At 40.0% G+C, this 16,551-nt stretch overlaps 1 protein-coding gene across 1 annotated transcript in view; it reads left to right on the top strand.

Moving 5' to 3' along the window:
• LOC136677076 (squamous cell carcinoma antigen recognized by T-cells 3-like) overlaps nucleotides 1-16,282 on the top strand; it is a 36,139-nt gene extending 19,857 nt beyond the window's left edge. The window contains exons 8-19 of the mRNA XM_066654467.1: nucleotides 364-502; nucleotides 1,061-1,168; nucleotides 1,412-1,489; nucleotides 1,995-2,053; nucleotides 6,012-6,121; nucleotides 7,851-7,963; nucleotides 8,294-8,370; nucleotides 9,691-9,859; nucleotides 10,338-10,813; nucleotides 12,257-12,409; nucleotides 12,719-12,906; nucleotides 13,706-16,282. Of these exons, the coding sequence (XP_066510564.1) occupies nucleotides 364-502; nucleotides 1,061-1,168; nucleotides 1,412-1,489; nucleotides 1,995-2,053; nucleotides 6,012-6,121; nucleotides 7,851-7,963; nucleotides 8,294-8,370; nucleotides 9,691-9,859; nucleotides 10,338-10,813; nucleotides 12,257-12,409; nucleotides 12,719-12,906; nucleotides 13,706-13,883 (1,848 nt within the window). The 3' untranslated portion in view covers nucleotides 13,884-16,282. The remainder of the gene's footprint in view (nucleotides 1-363; nucleotides 503-1,060; nucleotides 1,169-1,411; nucleotides 1,490-1,994; nucleotides 2,054-6,011; nucleotides 6,122-7,850; nucleotides 7,964-8,293; nucleotides 8,371-9,690; nucleotides 9,860-10,337; nucleotides 10,814-12,256; nucleotides 12,410-12,718; nucleotides 12,907-13,705) is intronic.
• Nucleotides 16,283-16,551: the final 269 nt, after the last annotated feature.

A 16,551-nucleotide genomic window follows, 5' to 3' on the forward strand; every position in this document is an offset into this window, starting at 1 on the left:
ATTAGACACAAAATGAACGTAATTGATAGCCAATGTTATCAAACTGATGCACACTGAATGTAGATTTTCCTGGATAAACCATTTGATGGATATGTTGTTCAGGGCATATAAATCACTGAACAGAATTACTGTGAACAATATGATTTCAGTCAAATACAAGTACTTAGTGATTATTTATTCATGTTTAAAACATTTATGATAAAAAAAAATTTTAAAAAATCAAGAAAATAATTTAAAATTTCTTGTGACTATTTAAAGATACTCATCACATTCCAGCAAAAGAAGACCCTCCCTGAGTGTTTGGTAGCTGTTGCTGTGTTGCTGTTCCATTCTCTGTTGATAAATTATTCCCTTATTTTCCAGGATCGTCAGTTGAAGATCAAAGATTTGGTGTTGTCCTGTCATGAGCGGGCAGTCCGGAACTGCCCATGGACCATGAGCTTGTGGAAAAACTACCTATTGGCTCTGGAGAGGCACGGGGCAGAGCATCATATCGTATCAGGTACTAATACTATATTAAAATGTATACTGGAATATCTGTCGTTATTGTGCTGTATGATCTTTCAAAAATAGTAAATTTGTAGTTATTTTCTACATTGTTTACTGTGATATTTCTGCGAAACAAGATTGTCAAATAGCAGTGTTTTTTTTTTAAATCAGTAATCGGTGAATTAAAAGAGTATTAAATATATTTATGGGTATTTGAGTGTGTATTGTCTTGTGGACTGGCGCCACATCCAGGCTGTGTTCCTGCCTTGTGTCCACTGATTCTGGGTAGGCTCTGGATACACTGTGACCCTGAACTGGATAAGCAGTTATAAATAAATAATGAATGAATAAATACATTTTAAATTGTTCATTAAATATCTTCCACCAATGTAAATGCTGTGTGGACTGAAAGTTAAGTATTTGCACTTTAAATATTTACGTCTTTTATAAATAAGTTATTAATAATGAATATAGACAGTTTTTATTATTGTAACTTAATGATTGTAACTTTAAACATGTTTGTGCTGATTTTTATATTACTGAATAGTGATCTCTCCCTTCTTTTTCACAGACGTGTTTGAAAAGGCCTTGAATGCTGGCTTCATACAGGCCACGGATTATGTGGAAATCTGGCAGTCTTATCTGGACTCCCTGAGAAGACGTGTCGACTTTAGCAAAGGTATGATCTTTACAGAGCTTTGCTACTGTCTGTGTAGATTTATTAAATATTTTGGGATTTCTTTAGTATATCTTTGGTTTCCTGCTTAAGCTGGGAATCTGTTACTAGTCTGCAATATGAAGGGGATTAATGTTATGCTTTTATGCTACACCAAACACAATATGTACTTTGTTTTTATCTTAGTTATTGATAATAATTAGTTAATTAATCAGTAATTAATTATTGATTGGTAATTGGTTGCAGAAGGGAGTAGAGAGCTTGAGGAGCTGCGGGCAGCTTTCACACGCTGTCTGGAATATTTAAAGCAAGACGTGGAAGAAAGTAAGTGATGCCTCTAGCACTCTGATTCTGTCTGCCTTCCGAAAGTTGATGGCTTTAAGTTTTAATTTCACGTTGCCAGGAGTGTGCAGAAAAATATATATTTGTAAAAACATACAAATTAATTTATTAATTTTTTATTAATAGATACATTTTAAAGAGAATTATGTTCTCTTTTAGATAAATAAATTATTGCTACGTTGCACAGTATATTTATTGGGTTTTGACCATACAAGTAGTGTTTTTATTTTATTTTTTATTATTTTTTTTATTTTTATTAATTAATTTAATTTACCCTGTACTTGCTACTTCTAAATCTCCCTGTTATTAACAACATGTGTCAGACATTGCTAGTGACAAAAATGTCAATTATCTGACAAACCACATGAATTCCCATGGAATGAGTAATGATTTTGTTGATGTAGAGTGTTTAATGACTGTAATCACATTGTCAATCCTGCACAAAAAGCAATGTTAATCAGTGTTTTTTTTTTTCTTTTTTTTTCAGGGTTTAGTGAAAGTGGTGATTTGTCCTGTACAATAATGCAAATCTGGGCTAGAATAGAGGTGAGCATAATATAAGTAGACCATGTATTCTTCTGACTATATCCACTATAAATAAGCATTTAGTGCCTTAAAGGAACAAAAATGCTAAAACAAAGAAAACCTAATTGGCACTATAAAAGGTGTCATTCCCATCATTGTCATTGGGGATTGTTAAACTTTCATGCATTAGCAATAGCTTTTTGAACTTTATTCAAAGCCTCTCCAGCACTGTCTGAAACCAGCTTGCTGAACATGGATTTAAAGAAGGTTGATGATTAAAGAATAGACCAATTTTTGATATGTCATTTGCATACTTGGCATTTTTGGTTACTAAATATTGCTCTGTAATAGGCTGTCATTGTAATTGAAATACACAGGATAAGATGTAATATATACGTTAGAACTTCATGTAGGCCCCAGCTCACTCTCTTCTGCTGGGTTCCATTTGAATTCTGATTTTGGAGTTTCAAGTAGGAAATTTCAACAGGAATTGCCCCACAAGTTTGATTTCCTAATCAGAAAGACAGGGATCCAGTCCTGAGTTCAGAATCCAAGATGGCTGCCCACATACCTACAGTCTTTATTAGTGCTGCTAAGTATTTATGTCTCATTGAATCAGTCATACACACAATGCTGTCTAACCTTTGTATGTGGATGTGTTTTCATGGTGTTTAAATGCGCAAAACACTTCATATAATCACTGTTATCAACTGGTATCGCTAACAGTGAAAACTTTGGTATACGGTTTTCTGAATGTTTTACTGGAACACAGTCAAGTGAGTGAGGTCATTCACAGCTCAGATATCCAGTTTACAAGGAAAATGGAAGGCAGCATTCCTACCAACAACCACATCTTTGCTAGCTCTTCTCTGGTGTTATCAGGTTTGTCAGTGTTTCGCTGAATTAAGTTCAGGACGCTTCTGGAAGACTCAAAATTGAGGTCTGGCATCACAGATCCACCTCCCTTCAAGCTCACGTTACAGACCTATCACTCTCTTATATACATCCACATAAGCCTTCCTGATGACTAAGGCAATCAAATGTTTGATATGCTGTGACTGGTCTGAAATGCGATTTTGAGGCAAAATTATTTAAAATTGGGGTAAAAGTCATGTAGTGCAAACCCAGCTTAAGGCATGCCAAAGAACACTGACTTCATTTAAGCAACCACAAAGAAGCATGCTAACACAGGTCAGCAGGAGTCCTTAGAAAGTGCATTTCACAGTTGTGACAAATATCCTCATGACAGTGTAAAAAGCTGTTCAGTCAGGCTAGACCATTCATTCATTATCTGTAACCACTTATCCAGTTCAGGGTCGCGGTGGGTCCAGAACTTACCTGGAATCATAGGGTGCAAGGCGGGAATACACCCTGGAGGGGGCGCCAGTCCTTCACAGGGCAACACAAACACACACACATTCACACACTCACACCTACGGACACTTTTGAGTCACCAATCCACCTACCAACGTTTGTATTTGGACTGTGGGAGGACCCTGGAGCTGTGTGACTACGACACTACCTGCTGTGCCACCGAGCCGCCCATAGGCTAGACATAGGCTTACACCCGGTGGACGAGAGGGTAATTTCCCTGTGCCTTCGGGTTGAGGAAAGGGCTCTGACGGTTGTTTGTGCTTATGCACCAGCAGTTCACAGTAACAGGTCTTCTTGGGGACCCTAGAGGGGGTGCTGGAGAGCACTCATTCTGGGGACTCCATTGTTCTGCTGGGGGACTTCAACGCTCATGTGGGTAATGACAGTGAGACCTGGAGGGGAGTGATTGGGAGGAACGGCCCGGCTGTTCCCCGGCCGAGTGGTGTTCAGTTATTGGACTGAATGGTGACATTGAGTCCGAATGGGCCATGTTCCGGACCTCCATTGTTGAAGCTGCTGAACGGAGCTGTGGCTGCAAGGTTGTCTGTGCCTGTCGTGGTCGCAATCCCCGCACTCGTTGGTGGACACCCCAGGTGAGGGAGGCTGTCAAGCTGAAGAAAGGGTCCTATCGACCCTGGTTGGCTTGGAGGACTCCGGAGGCAGCTGACAGGTATCAAAAAGCCAAACGGCTTCGGCTGTCGCTGAGGCAAAAACTCTGGTGTGGGAGGAGTTCCGTGAGGACATGGAAAACTACATTCGGTCAGCTCCGAGCTCTTTCTGGCAAACCATCAGGCGACTGAGGAGGGGAAAATGGTTTTCCACCAACACTGTATATGGTGGGGGTGGGGAGTTGTTGACCTTGACTGGGAACGTCATTAGGCGGTGGAAGGAATATTTCAAGGATCTTCTCAATCGCACCAGCACGTCTTCTACAGAGGAAGTAGAGTTTGGGGACCCCGGGGAGAGCTCGTCTATCACTGGGGCTGAGGTGGCCGAGGTGGTAGGAAAACACCTTGGCGGTAGGGCCCTGGGGGTGGATGAAGTTTGCCCCGGGTTCCTCAAGGCTCTGGATTTTGCGGGGCTGTCCTGGCTGACATATCTTTGCAACATTGCGTGGACATCGGGGGTAGTGCCTCTGTACTGGCAGACTGGGGTGGTGGTTCCCTTTTTTAAGAAGGGGGATTGGAGGGTGTGTTCCAACTATAGGGGGATCACACTCCTCAGCCTCTCCAGTAAGGTCTATGTGGGGGTACTGGAGAAGAGAGTCCGACTGATGGTTCAACCTTGGAGGAACAGTGCGGATTCCGCCCCGGTCGTAGAACACAGGACCAGCTCTTTACCCTCACTAGGATCCTGGAGGGAGCTTGGGAGTTTGCTCAACCAGTCTACATGTGTTTTGTGGATCTGGAGAAGGCATTCGACTGTGTCCCTCAAGATATTCTGTGGGGGGTGCTCTGGGAGTGTGGGGTATTGGGCTCATTGCTACGAGCCATCCAGTCCCTGTACAAACAGAGCAGGATTCTGGTTCTTATGGCTGGCAGTAAGTGGACTCTGTCAAGGCTGCCCGTTGTCACAGTTTCTGTTCTTAACGTTTATGGGCAGAATTTCTCGGCATAGCCAAGTTGCAGAAGGTGTCCAGTTTGGTGGTCTCAGGATTCCATGTCTGCTTTTTGCGGATGATGTGGTCTTGTTGTCTTCATCGAGCCGGGACCTTCAGCTCTTGTTGGACCAGTTTGCAGCCGAGTGTGAAGCGGTTGGAATGAGGATCAGCACCTCCAAGTCAGAGTCGATGGTACTCAATCGGAAAAGGGTGGAGTGCTCTCTCCAGGCTGGAAGTGAGATCCTGCCTCAAGTGGAGGAGTTCAAATACCTCGGTCTTGTTCATGAGTGAGGGAAAGATGGAGCAGGAGATTGACAGGCGGATCAGTGCAGCGTCAGCAGTAATGCAGGCTCTGCACCAGTCTGAAGTGGTGAAGAGAGAGCTGAGCTGAAAAGCAAAGCTCTCGATTTACCGTTCAATCTACGTCCCAACCCTCACCTATGGTCACGAGCTTTGGGTAATGACCGAAAGAACGAGGTCGCGGGTACAAGCGATTGAAATAAATTTTTTCCGCAGGGTGTCTGGACTCTCCCTTAGAGACGGGGTTAGGAGCTCGGACATCCAGGAGAGACTCGGAGTGGATCTGCTGCTCCTCCACGTCGAGAGGAGCCAGTTGAGGTGGTTCAGGCAACTGGTCCGGATGCCTCCTTGTTGCCTTCCTGGTGAGGTGTTCCGGGCATGTCCTACAGGGAGGAGGCCCCGGGGCAGACCAAGAACACACTGGGGCGACTACATGTCTTGACTGGCCTGGGAACGTCTCGATATACCCCCGGAAGAGCTGGAAGCAATGGCTGGGGAGAGGGAGGTCAGGGTTTCTTTACTCGGACTGCTTCCCCCGTGACCTGGACCCAGATAAGCGGTGGAAAATGGATGGATGGATAGAAAGTTCTTTTAAGGCTCCTCCTATAAAATAAAATGTTTAGTGTTTAGAAAACCAGTTTGTAATTTGAACATTTATGTTGGTAACTTACAGCTCTTCTCTGTTAATTGTATTTTTTTCCACAGGCCTTGCACTGTAAGAATATGCAGAAGGCACGAGAATTGTGGGATAGTATCATGACAAAAGGGAACGCCAAATATGCCAACATGTGGTTGGAGTATTACAACCTAGAGAGGTCAGTGTGATATAACTTGTGAAAATTTGTAAAATCATAGTTGCCATACTGGTCAATCTTGGCATTGGGTCAAACAAATCTGTCTGAAAAAAAGACAACATTCATGGGAGCTGACTATACAACATTTTGCCATCTAGCCCCAATTTCTGTAATCTTGAGTATCAAACAATGGCAGTTTTGAAAAGCACTTGACTTTGATTTTTCTTCTTAAAAACATTAATTCATTCATTATCTGTAAGCGCTTATCCAGTTCAGAGTCGCGGTGTGTCCAGAACCTACCTGGAATCTTTGGGCACAAGGCAGGAATACACCCTGGAGGGGGCGCCAGTTGCCCCAGTCCTTTACAGGGCAACACAGACACACACACACACACACACTCACACCTACGGACACTTTTTTGAGTCGCCAATTCACCTACCAACGTGTGTTTTTGGACTGTGGGAGGAAACCCACGCAGACACAGGGAGAACTCCTCACAGTCACCCGGAGCGGGAATCGAACCCACAACCTCCAGGCCCCTGGAGCTGTGTGACTGCGACACTACCTGCTGCACCACTGTGCCACCCCTTCTTAAAAACATTAACAAACATATTTCTTAATACTAAAGTTGAAAAACAGTGAAGCTTTAAGGTCTTGCGATTTTCTGATTAAGGCAGGAAGTGCACTAAATTAAAGCTTTATAAAAAAATAAATAATTTTAAATGTATATTACAATGGAACATTTACCAAAGTTCCCCCTTTATATGCAATATCACACATAAAAGTCCAGACTAAGGTCTGACATAAAGTTAGTGTTTTGTTACAAAAGTTTCGTTTGTTTAAATTTTGTGCTGTAATTTAGCGAGCACATTAAAGAACTTAAGAACTCATCACCTACAAGACTGCATCTTGATGTCTTGATTGGTTTGTAGAGGGGCGTGTGTCTGAGGTCAGTGTTTGGTTAATTCAGAGTGTAGCTGGGAAAAAAAGTGATTAATATCAATAAATAGTAATTTGTGGTTCAGATCTAGGGGTGGACGATATGGCCCTAAAATAATATCACTATTTTAAGGCATTTCTGTGGTAATGACATTCTTGGCGATATGTTAACAGACTCAGATCAAGCATATATCTTATGTAAAACACAGTAAACACATACACTACTTATGTATGCAGTGATTATTTATTTACCACTTCCTTATTTGCATTTTCCATCATAAAGGTTGAACTTGTACTTGCTGATTAATGCTGTGTCTCTACCACACCATACTGCACTTTACTTTCTATACTAAAGAAGTGTTCCTGTTATAATGATACAGAATTCAATATACAGTATTTATACCCTTTGTAGTGTGCAATTTGGGATAAGGCATAAGTAATGCAGTGGGAATTGCAATTGTTTAAATTTGTGTTTACTTACACAGCATATAAACCAAGACAATTGGTGTGTGATACTGGAGGTTTTATACCGTCACTGTCAAAAGAAATACAAAACAGTACTTTAAAAGGAGAGGAAAAAACCTTAATTTTCAGTGGAAGACTCTATTTTAAGTAATTTTGAAGCATTTCTCTTGGTCCATTTATTATGATATTTTCACCCAATGTGAAGGGCAACAGCTGTGTTCAAATTATGCAGTAAACTAAAATCAACAAAAATGGAGATGCAAGTTTTGTTTTGAACAGCAACATGTTATTCTCCTCTCGTGTACAACTCTGAATGTTAAAATGTGCCTAAACACTGTTCACTCAGGTCGTATGGAGACGTGGTACACTGTAGGAAAGCTTTACACCGGGCAGTTCAGTGCACAACTGATTACCCAGAGCATGTGTGTGAAGTCCTCCTCACATTTGAGAGGGTAGAGGGTGAGTTCAGCTTCTACTTGCACTACTTCAGATTGCTGTTTAATTAGCCAAGTGCACAATTTATTTTTTGACATGTTGAAGATGCTTTTGACCATTATTACCCCGTGACTGTTCATCTGGGAAAGATGAAAAATAATTAAATATCCAGCCTTTAATTTTTTTGGTACCAGTTTTTTTTTTTGCTCTCCTGTTTGCATTCTCTTTTTTCTGTGATTATGGCTGTTTTTTTTTTTTTTTTGCATTCTCTATTAAAATGTGTAATTTCTTTATAATTCTTTTTCTTCTCTCTTTTTTTCTCTTTTCTGTTCTCAACTGTTAACTTTTTGACAGGCTCTTTAGAGGACTGGGATGCTGCTGTGCAGAAGACTGAATCCAGGCTGAATCGAGTGAATGAGCAGAGAGTTAAGGCATGATATCTTTGCTGCTGTTGTGTTTCATCCACATTCTGTTTAAAAACAGGACCATTTTTCTCCTTAGTCTTTCAGGATATAGATTCTTGTGCAGCTCTATATCCTTTCAGTAACTCACTAGTAAAACTTCAGGAACTTTTGTTCTGTGATCAGAACTAATGTACGTAGCCGCCCTATTAAGCTAATGGAAATAAGAGGAGTTGACTTGGCTTGATTATATGAGCCATCCTGCCAGGAGCCAAGATTAATGTAGATCTCTCTCCCTCTTCTCTCTTCACTAAAGCAGCTGTAATTGCTATGTCCATGTTACTGATCTACCGTACAATTAAAAGAAAGAAGGAGAGACTGATAGATACTGAGGATTATCTTTCAATGAAAAGTTAGTAATTGCATAGTGTTACCTAAAGGGTCTTATAAAAACAGATGTTGTTTCTGTGCCTGAGGGCCATGCAAGTTTTTCCACATCTTTTAAATGATAGATTTAGTCTTTTTATGGAAAATCCTTCAGAAATTAATATAGTTATTTTGTCACATATATCTGAGAGCTCTTTAGCTCTGTGCCTTCACATTGAAGTTGTCCTGTGTGAACTGTCCGATACAGGACAGCCAGTTTGAAAAGGGGTCATTTACATATGTGCCTTGATGGCACAGTAACAAAAATATGAAGTGAAACAGACAAATGGCCAGGTACTTTTTCCCTAGTTTAAACCCATGTCACATTAAAGGAACACTATGTAGTATTTTACCTTATAATATAACAGCTGCCAAATCACTGTTATGCTTCACTGACCTGTAATTGAGAGAATACTGCCTCTGCCCACTCCTCCTTGATTTCAGGACAGTGTTGTAAAAGTGAATTCCACTTTGCAGGGGAAGCCTCAACAGAAAAATTGCAATTTTAACCTAGTGTTCTTTTAAGACCCCCCTCCAGGGTGTATTCCTGCCTTGCGCCCAATGATTCCAGGTAGGCTCTGGACCCACCGCGACCCTGAACTGGATAAGCAGTTACAGATAATGAATGAATGAATGATTGTTCTTTTAAGAACTATGTTGTATTAACATCACTGGGATACAAACTCGGAGGATTATATTTGCTGCCATGTTTGTCACATCAACTTGCAGCAAGCCATCTTAGCTATTTAGAGATTGTTAGGAGTATTGCCCCGCCAGAAAGATTTAGAACTGTAGCATAAAGCAACAGAATAAGACCCTTTTACAGAAAACTCTTAGTCATTTTGAATTAACAGTGTAATTGACACATCTGTCTAATATAAATGTGTGCTTTTATGTCTAACTCAAAGCTATGTTTGAGCACAGGCAGCAGAGAAAGAAGCCCTGTTGGCACGGCAGGATGAGGAGAGAGCTGAGCAACGTCGGAAATCTAAGGCTGAAAAAAAAGCTCAGAAGAAGAGCCAGAAAACGAACCGAACAGGAGACAAAAGGAAGGCAGAGGATGATGGGGAAGATGAGTGGGGAGAGGAAACGGGTAAGAATATAAAGACAGTGTTGAAGTCTATGTGGAATGAGCCTTCTAACAAATGTTCACACTGGTGTACTTTCTCATAGCGTACATAGTGTACATTCTCATCACTAAACACATCACGGTTTCATACATTAATTTTACTCAAAATATATATTTTTTTATATGCAAACATCATGTTAATTTAGCTTTCCGTCTGTATGTGGTGTTTCATTTTTAATGAATGAAATATCAGTTATGCTTTTGGCTAGTTATAGACTGCATGTCTTATTGCTTTTTTGGAAGATGTTTATGAGAAGGCAGTATACATACTGGAGATGTCTACATGAGAGAGTATTCATCCTTCCAAAAGAAAATGCACCTCTGTGTGTCTGAACAAATGTGAAACTGTCAATTTGAACAAAACCCTGATAAATTGCTGAAGGCTGTGCTGTGGTTTTGCACAATATTGTATATTTATTTTCCATTATAATTGTGTTTTCAGAAGTGGCACATAAGAGGCTGCGGGGGGAGGGTGATTTTAGCCTCACAGCTGCTGAGGAGCAAATGGAGACGGAGAGCAGCCTGTTTGGACGCCGTGCTCCTCCACCGCGCAAAACAGAGCCTTCAGTCCCCCGGAGGAACCAGCAGGTGGCAACAGACACCACAGCCAAGGTCCATAAAACTGTGGACGCTTCACTTGACCAGCGCAATGATTCCAACAGCGTGTTTGTCAGTAACTTGGCCTTTAATCTAGAGGATCCAGAGGGTAAACTTAAAGCTGTTTTGGGGGTCTGTGGAAACATCCTCCAAGTGAGACCAGTATTTACCCCCAAAGGTGCATTCCGAGGCTACTGCTATGTACAGTTTGAGGATGAACTGGCTGCTCATGAAGCTCTGAAGCTGGACAGACGGGAAGTAGACGGAAGGCCAATGTTCGTGTCTCCTTGTGTGGACAAAAGCAAAAATCCTGACTTCAAGGTATATAATGAATTTTATTTTAAGTTAAGCTGGCTTATATATATATAAAAATGTGTTTGTGTGTGTGTGTGTGTATATATATATATGTGTGTGTGTTTATGTAGCATATGCAGCAAGTTTTTGTTATTTTTGATTACTAGTTTTACTATTTTCATCATATTTTGTATGATTGTTTGCTACTACTTGCTAAATACAGTGTCTAACATTTTGTATATAACCTGAGGAACACACACAAACTCTATTGCCAAAAGAATTCACTCCTCACAAAAATATGAACTTGAGTGACATCCCATACTCGGCCCACCCCGAGTATGGGATGCAGCTATAACAGCTTCAACTCTTGCTTTCCCTGGCCTCTTTCTCTGGCCTAATTTATCCCAACGGTGTTCTGTCTGGTTGAAGTCAGGAATTTGTGTGGGTCAGTCAAGTTCTACCCCACCGAACTCGCTCATCCATGTCTTTATGGACCTTGCTTTGTGCACTGGTGCTCAGTCATGTTGGAAAAGGACGGGGTCATCCCCAAACTGTTCCCACAAAGGGAGCATGAAGTTCTCCAAAATCTCTCGGTATGCTGAAGCATTAAGAGTTACTTTCAATGGAACTAACTGAGCCCAACACTTGAAAAACAACCCCACACCATTACACCACTGCATCTGATGCTTTGATGCGCTTGGTGATGTTAGGCTTGGATACAGCTGTTCAGCCATAGAAATCCATTCCATGAAGCTCTCTACACACTGTTCTTGAGCTAATCTGAAGGCCACATGAAGTTTGGAGGTCTGTAGCGATTACACACCATATGCCTCATCATCCGCTAACCCCGCTCTATCATTTTATATGGACTATGGTCATTTTATAAGGAAATTTTATGACTCTACTTGTTGCCTCCTATGGTTTTATGCACATGTGGTCATGGAAACGTTGGTAACACCTGAATTAAATTATTTGGATGGGTGAATGAATACTTTTGGCAATATTGTGTACCTGGTGTGTGTGTGTAAAGAAATGACAAATAATACAAATTTTTTAGTTTGATTTTTAACAAAACTGCCTTTTGCTAAAAATAGCACTAACATTTAAAAGTAACAGTAGCAGCATAATCCTGGAAAGAGTAGTTCAAGAAACTTACCTGTATAAAGCAACCTTTCCAGCACATTCCATAATTCCCTATATCTTACAACCTTTTAAGTATTGATCATAAGTCTATCATATCCTCTTTGCAATCCAAGTACTTTTTTTTTATTCCCTCTCGGAGGACGTTTATGGTGCCCAGTGGAAGATGTGTTACCTTATTGTATTTTTTGGTTCATGTCAGTGATTCCTCCTAAAGCAGTTTTTTTTTGTATGTTTGCTTGTTCAAACCTACATGTTGCCCCAATAATAGTCAACTGAAATGATAATGAAACTGTTTAAATTTGTTATTTAATGTCTGTTTTCTGAAAGGTCTTCAAGTACAATACATCAATGGAGAAGCATAAAATTTTCATCTCGGGTCTACCCTTCAACTGCACGACCGAGAACCTGGAGGAGTTGTGCAAAGAACATGGAACGATCAAAGCAGTCCGTCTGGTTACAAACCGCTCTGGCAGATCAAAGGTCATTAAAACACTGCACAAATTACAGAAAGATCTTTGTTAATTCCTACATTACTTTTCAGTGGCTGTCGGGTTGTCGATTGTGTCAAGTTTATTATGGAGTGTTTGTGCTTTGTAGTCCACTATTTGCGAGGTCTGGAAGGATTTTGTACTGAGATACATTGGTTGACTGGGACTCATTTGGCTCCTATAAATAAGTCCTTCGAAGCATGCAGTCCCTGAAATGAACTGACATCCCTGCACAAATCAACCCAACCACAGCAGTCTAATACTGGCCTGACTGTACCCATGTTGTTGTTCTGTTCTGCAGGGCCTGGCATATGTGGAGTTTGAGAATGAGGAGCAGGCATCCCAAGCTGTTCTGAAGTTGGACAGGACTAAGGTAGAGAACCATACTATTTCGGTCGCCATTAGCAACCCACCAGCTAGGAAGGCAGAATTCAGGCCGGCTGGCAGCCAGATGCTGGGAGCTTTGATGCCACGACAACTGCAGGGAGCGTGAGTACTGCAACACCTTCACAGTGACAATATCAGCAGTATCATAACAGACACATTATGTCAAGGGGTTACAGATACAGAGAAAATGAGAGATGTGATTTTTATCCCACTGTCCAGTGTATTACCATTATAAGTTCATGATTAGATTCTTTAATACTAGGGCTGTTGAGTGACTTAAAAAATCGCCAATAATCACCAATTGATGGCAAAAAAATTTATAATTTATTTGCATTGTGCCTTCTCAACACTCAATCAGATTATAATGGATAATTTAAATATAAAAGAATCAATGTAAGATCAACACAGTGGAGTAATATTTATATTAATAGTTTCTAGTAAGAGAGAGTTGATTATGATATTTAATGCATAGTTCAGTCTACATGTAGTGTGCCTTCTGAAATCAACATGAGCGAGTATGTGTTTACATCGCTAAATAAAACCAGTAGTATGTCTCTGTGCAATAATAAGAATGAATTATAAGAGGAAGTTGTGGCCAAATTCTGTAAAATTTTTATTTAGCTTTTAAAAATGGACTTGTTAATGTTCTGTGTGCGTTAACATGTTAATTTTGTTAATTTTAATACTTTATTCATCTGTAATCTCTACATTTGCCCTTGAGAATGATGACCTTGAATGTCCCATTTAATTTCATGCTTTTCTTTGTAGACTATCCAAGTTTGTGCATTTGAACATTTGTATATAGAATGGATTCACAAATTCTAAAGATGTCTAGAATCATGTGGATATGCATTTACTTTGGGAGCAAAATTTTCTAATAGTTTGAATTGTCTGGTTTCAGTCGAGGAAAAGGACGCACACAGGTTTCTTTGCTCCCCCGGTCCCTTCACCGGCAGAACACCCCGGAGGCCAAAACGGAGAATGGAACGGTGACCAAACAGCAGGATGGCATGACCGACGGCCAGGGAACAAAGTCCCTGTCCAATGAGGACTTTGCGAGGATGCTCCTGAAGAAGTGAAACTGCTTACTCAGCACCTGCAACACAACAAATTTAACCTGCCTTGTGTCGGAAGCCATTCTGTGTCCTTATTCCAGTTGGGAGAAAGAAACAACTGCATTTTAATTTTTCCCTGTAAATATGTGTAACACCTCCCCCAACCCCCACCAAAAAAAATGATATATATATAAATATATATAAATGATAAACATTTTAACATTGTCAATAGAAATGAGTGGGTCGTTTGTGTGTTTTTTTTTTTTTTTTTTTTTTTTTTTTTTTTTTCCCCCTCTCTCTCTCTCTCCCCTGGTTGCTTGATGAGGGAGTGAAGTGGGTTAGACTGAAGTATATAGAGTGAGTATTTTTTTAAACAGATGTCAAAACAAGCTTGTGAACCATGTTGTTAAATGAGGTATATGCAAGTTCTTGATATTTACTATAAAATGTACTTTTTTTTCCCCCTTTTTTCTCTCGTGTATTTGCCATTGATTATATATACTGGTTATTTTTCCTCTACAGACTGCTTTGGTCAGCCAATGCTCAGAGTTTGCCTTTGGTTCAAGGCAAGAAAAATGGGGGTAGGGGAAGCAAATCTTGCTTTTACAAACTGCATTTGTAAAAATAATTTATTTGCAGTACTGGAACCCTGGGATGTTAATTCTGTCATGCTTGCTTCTGTAATAAACATGCTAGAAAACAACACAATAATAATTAAAAGGAAAAAAAAAATTAGTTAGAGGTTATTGTAGGTCTTTTCAGCTGTCGAAATCTAATACATAAGCACCATTGAGGGTTTTCTCCACCATCTTCCACACCTTCCATTTCATTGAAATCCCAGTGTTCATTCACCAGACAGAAAAACACTTTGTTTTGCACCAAGCTCCTGAGTTATCATGCATCTCACAAGGCTTGACCACTGGCCCAGTGTTTAAGGGCACATTCCCTAATGGCTGACACGTAGCTTGAAAACCTGTCTTACCCTTGGCTCAGTACTGGCCGAGCCACGGCCAGAGAACGACGGCAACTTTGTTAAAGAGGCTGGAGACTCCAATCCTGTTTCTGTTCCATTGCCAGACTGCACAAGTTTAGAGGATCTGGAATTCAACCTGATGATTTTGTTTCAGAATTAGGGGCCAGATATGGATTAAGCCTAGTTTTGGACTAAATTGTAGTGCTAGTACTTGATCATCATCATCTGAAGTTCTCGAGTCAAAGATTAGGCTTAACCTCGGTGTGTAAAATGGGCCCTTTGAGATGGCTGTGGTTGAGCTAGGCCTAGATAAGTGGTCACCAAGTTTAGACTTAGAGGTCGACACTTTATGATCAAATGTGGGTTATTTATAGGGAGTTGGACTGCCCTCTGCTGCACTAACGGCTTCTTCACTTCTGGGTTTGTTAGCCTTGATTTTGAAACATTTAAAGTGAGGATTTCCTGTTGTTTATGGACAGCCGAATGCTTGTTCCCAAAATGGGTGCACCTTAAAATATGTGACATCAGAAATTAGAAGGTGAATCTACAAACATTTGGACATAAAGTGTACTTTCTTGCAGAGATTCATAATCTTCCACAACAAATTCTACATTGAGTCTTTGGTTGAAGAGGCAGTATCAGTATTACTTAAGAATCTAATAAAGCTCTGCAGGAAAGTAGACCTCAACTGGGTTTAAAGTCGGTTATCCCTGCTCCTGGTTTATTTTCCCGTCTTGCTCTGACATTGCCTTGGACCGTTCCCTTTTTTCCTGTGGAACTGACCGTCGTGTTCAAGAATCTATGCAGCTGTTTATTGCTAGAACCTTCTGTATTAACCTGAATGACCCCATCACATACACTGTATATACACCATCATTTAATATCTTGTATACACTTTTTAGGAGGGATAATGAAAGAATGAAGCGTAACTATTAAATCTGTTCCAAGTGTATTATTTTATGAGAATTTACTTTGTCTCATAACCATTGTCACTGAGAAGTTCTTTCATCAGTTGAGTGTTTGAGTGTACACCTCCCTCAGTGGTTGGTCATAGTTTTGTAAAGCGTTTGTATATTTTGATCTGAAGGAATAGTAGCTCTGTGTATTTGCTTATGATCACCACAGTGGCCTAAAATAGTTATGAGAAAAAAGAAAACATGCTGTTGCGACGTCTTGTTCAATATCTTTAAAAAAAAAAAAGTGGTATTAGTCCAGTGTTGACATTTTGAACTTTATTTTTTTGGTCCTTATTTTATTTTTTATTTACAATGGGATTGTTGTTTTATGTGCTTTTATTTACAAAACATCTTGCTCATAAATTCTGAAAGGTGTTGTTCTTGGGTTTTGTTTTGTTTGCTTTTTTTAATCATTATTACTAATTATCATTTTGTTCAAGGTTTACCAGATGTTTCAGAACTTTGTATTTTCCCCTTGTTTTCTCATTGTTTAAGGCCTAAATTGTTTATTAAAGCAATTAAAATATGTGGTTGTTCAACACTATGCTTGGCTTTGTGAGTTTGTAAAATGGGAATTACAGCTATATATATATATATATATATATATATATATATATATATATAAACAAATGTCTTATTTCACTCCTATTTTCCCAATATCTGTGCAGGTTCGCTGGTCAGAAATAAAATAAAATGGCTACGTTCTTACTGTTACTGTGCAACCCCAAGTTCCTGTCACCAAAGAGATCTAAATCGGCCTGTT

The sequence above is a fragment of the Hoplias malabaricus genome, chromosome X2 (genome assembly GCF_029633855.1).
Source record: "Hoplias malabaricus isolate fHopMal1 chromosome X2, fHopMal1.hap1, whole genome shotgun sequence".
NCBI lineage: Eukaryota > Metazoa > Chordata > Actinopteri > Characiformes > Erythrinidae > Hoplias > Hoplias malabaricus.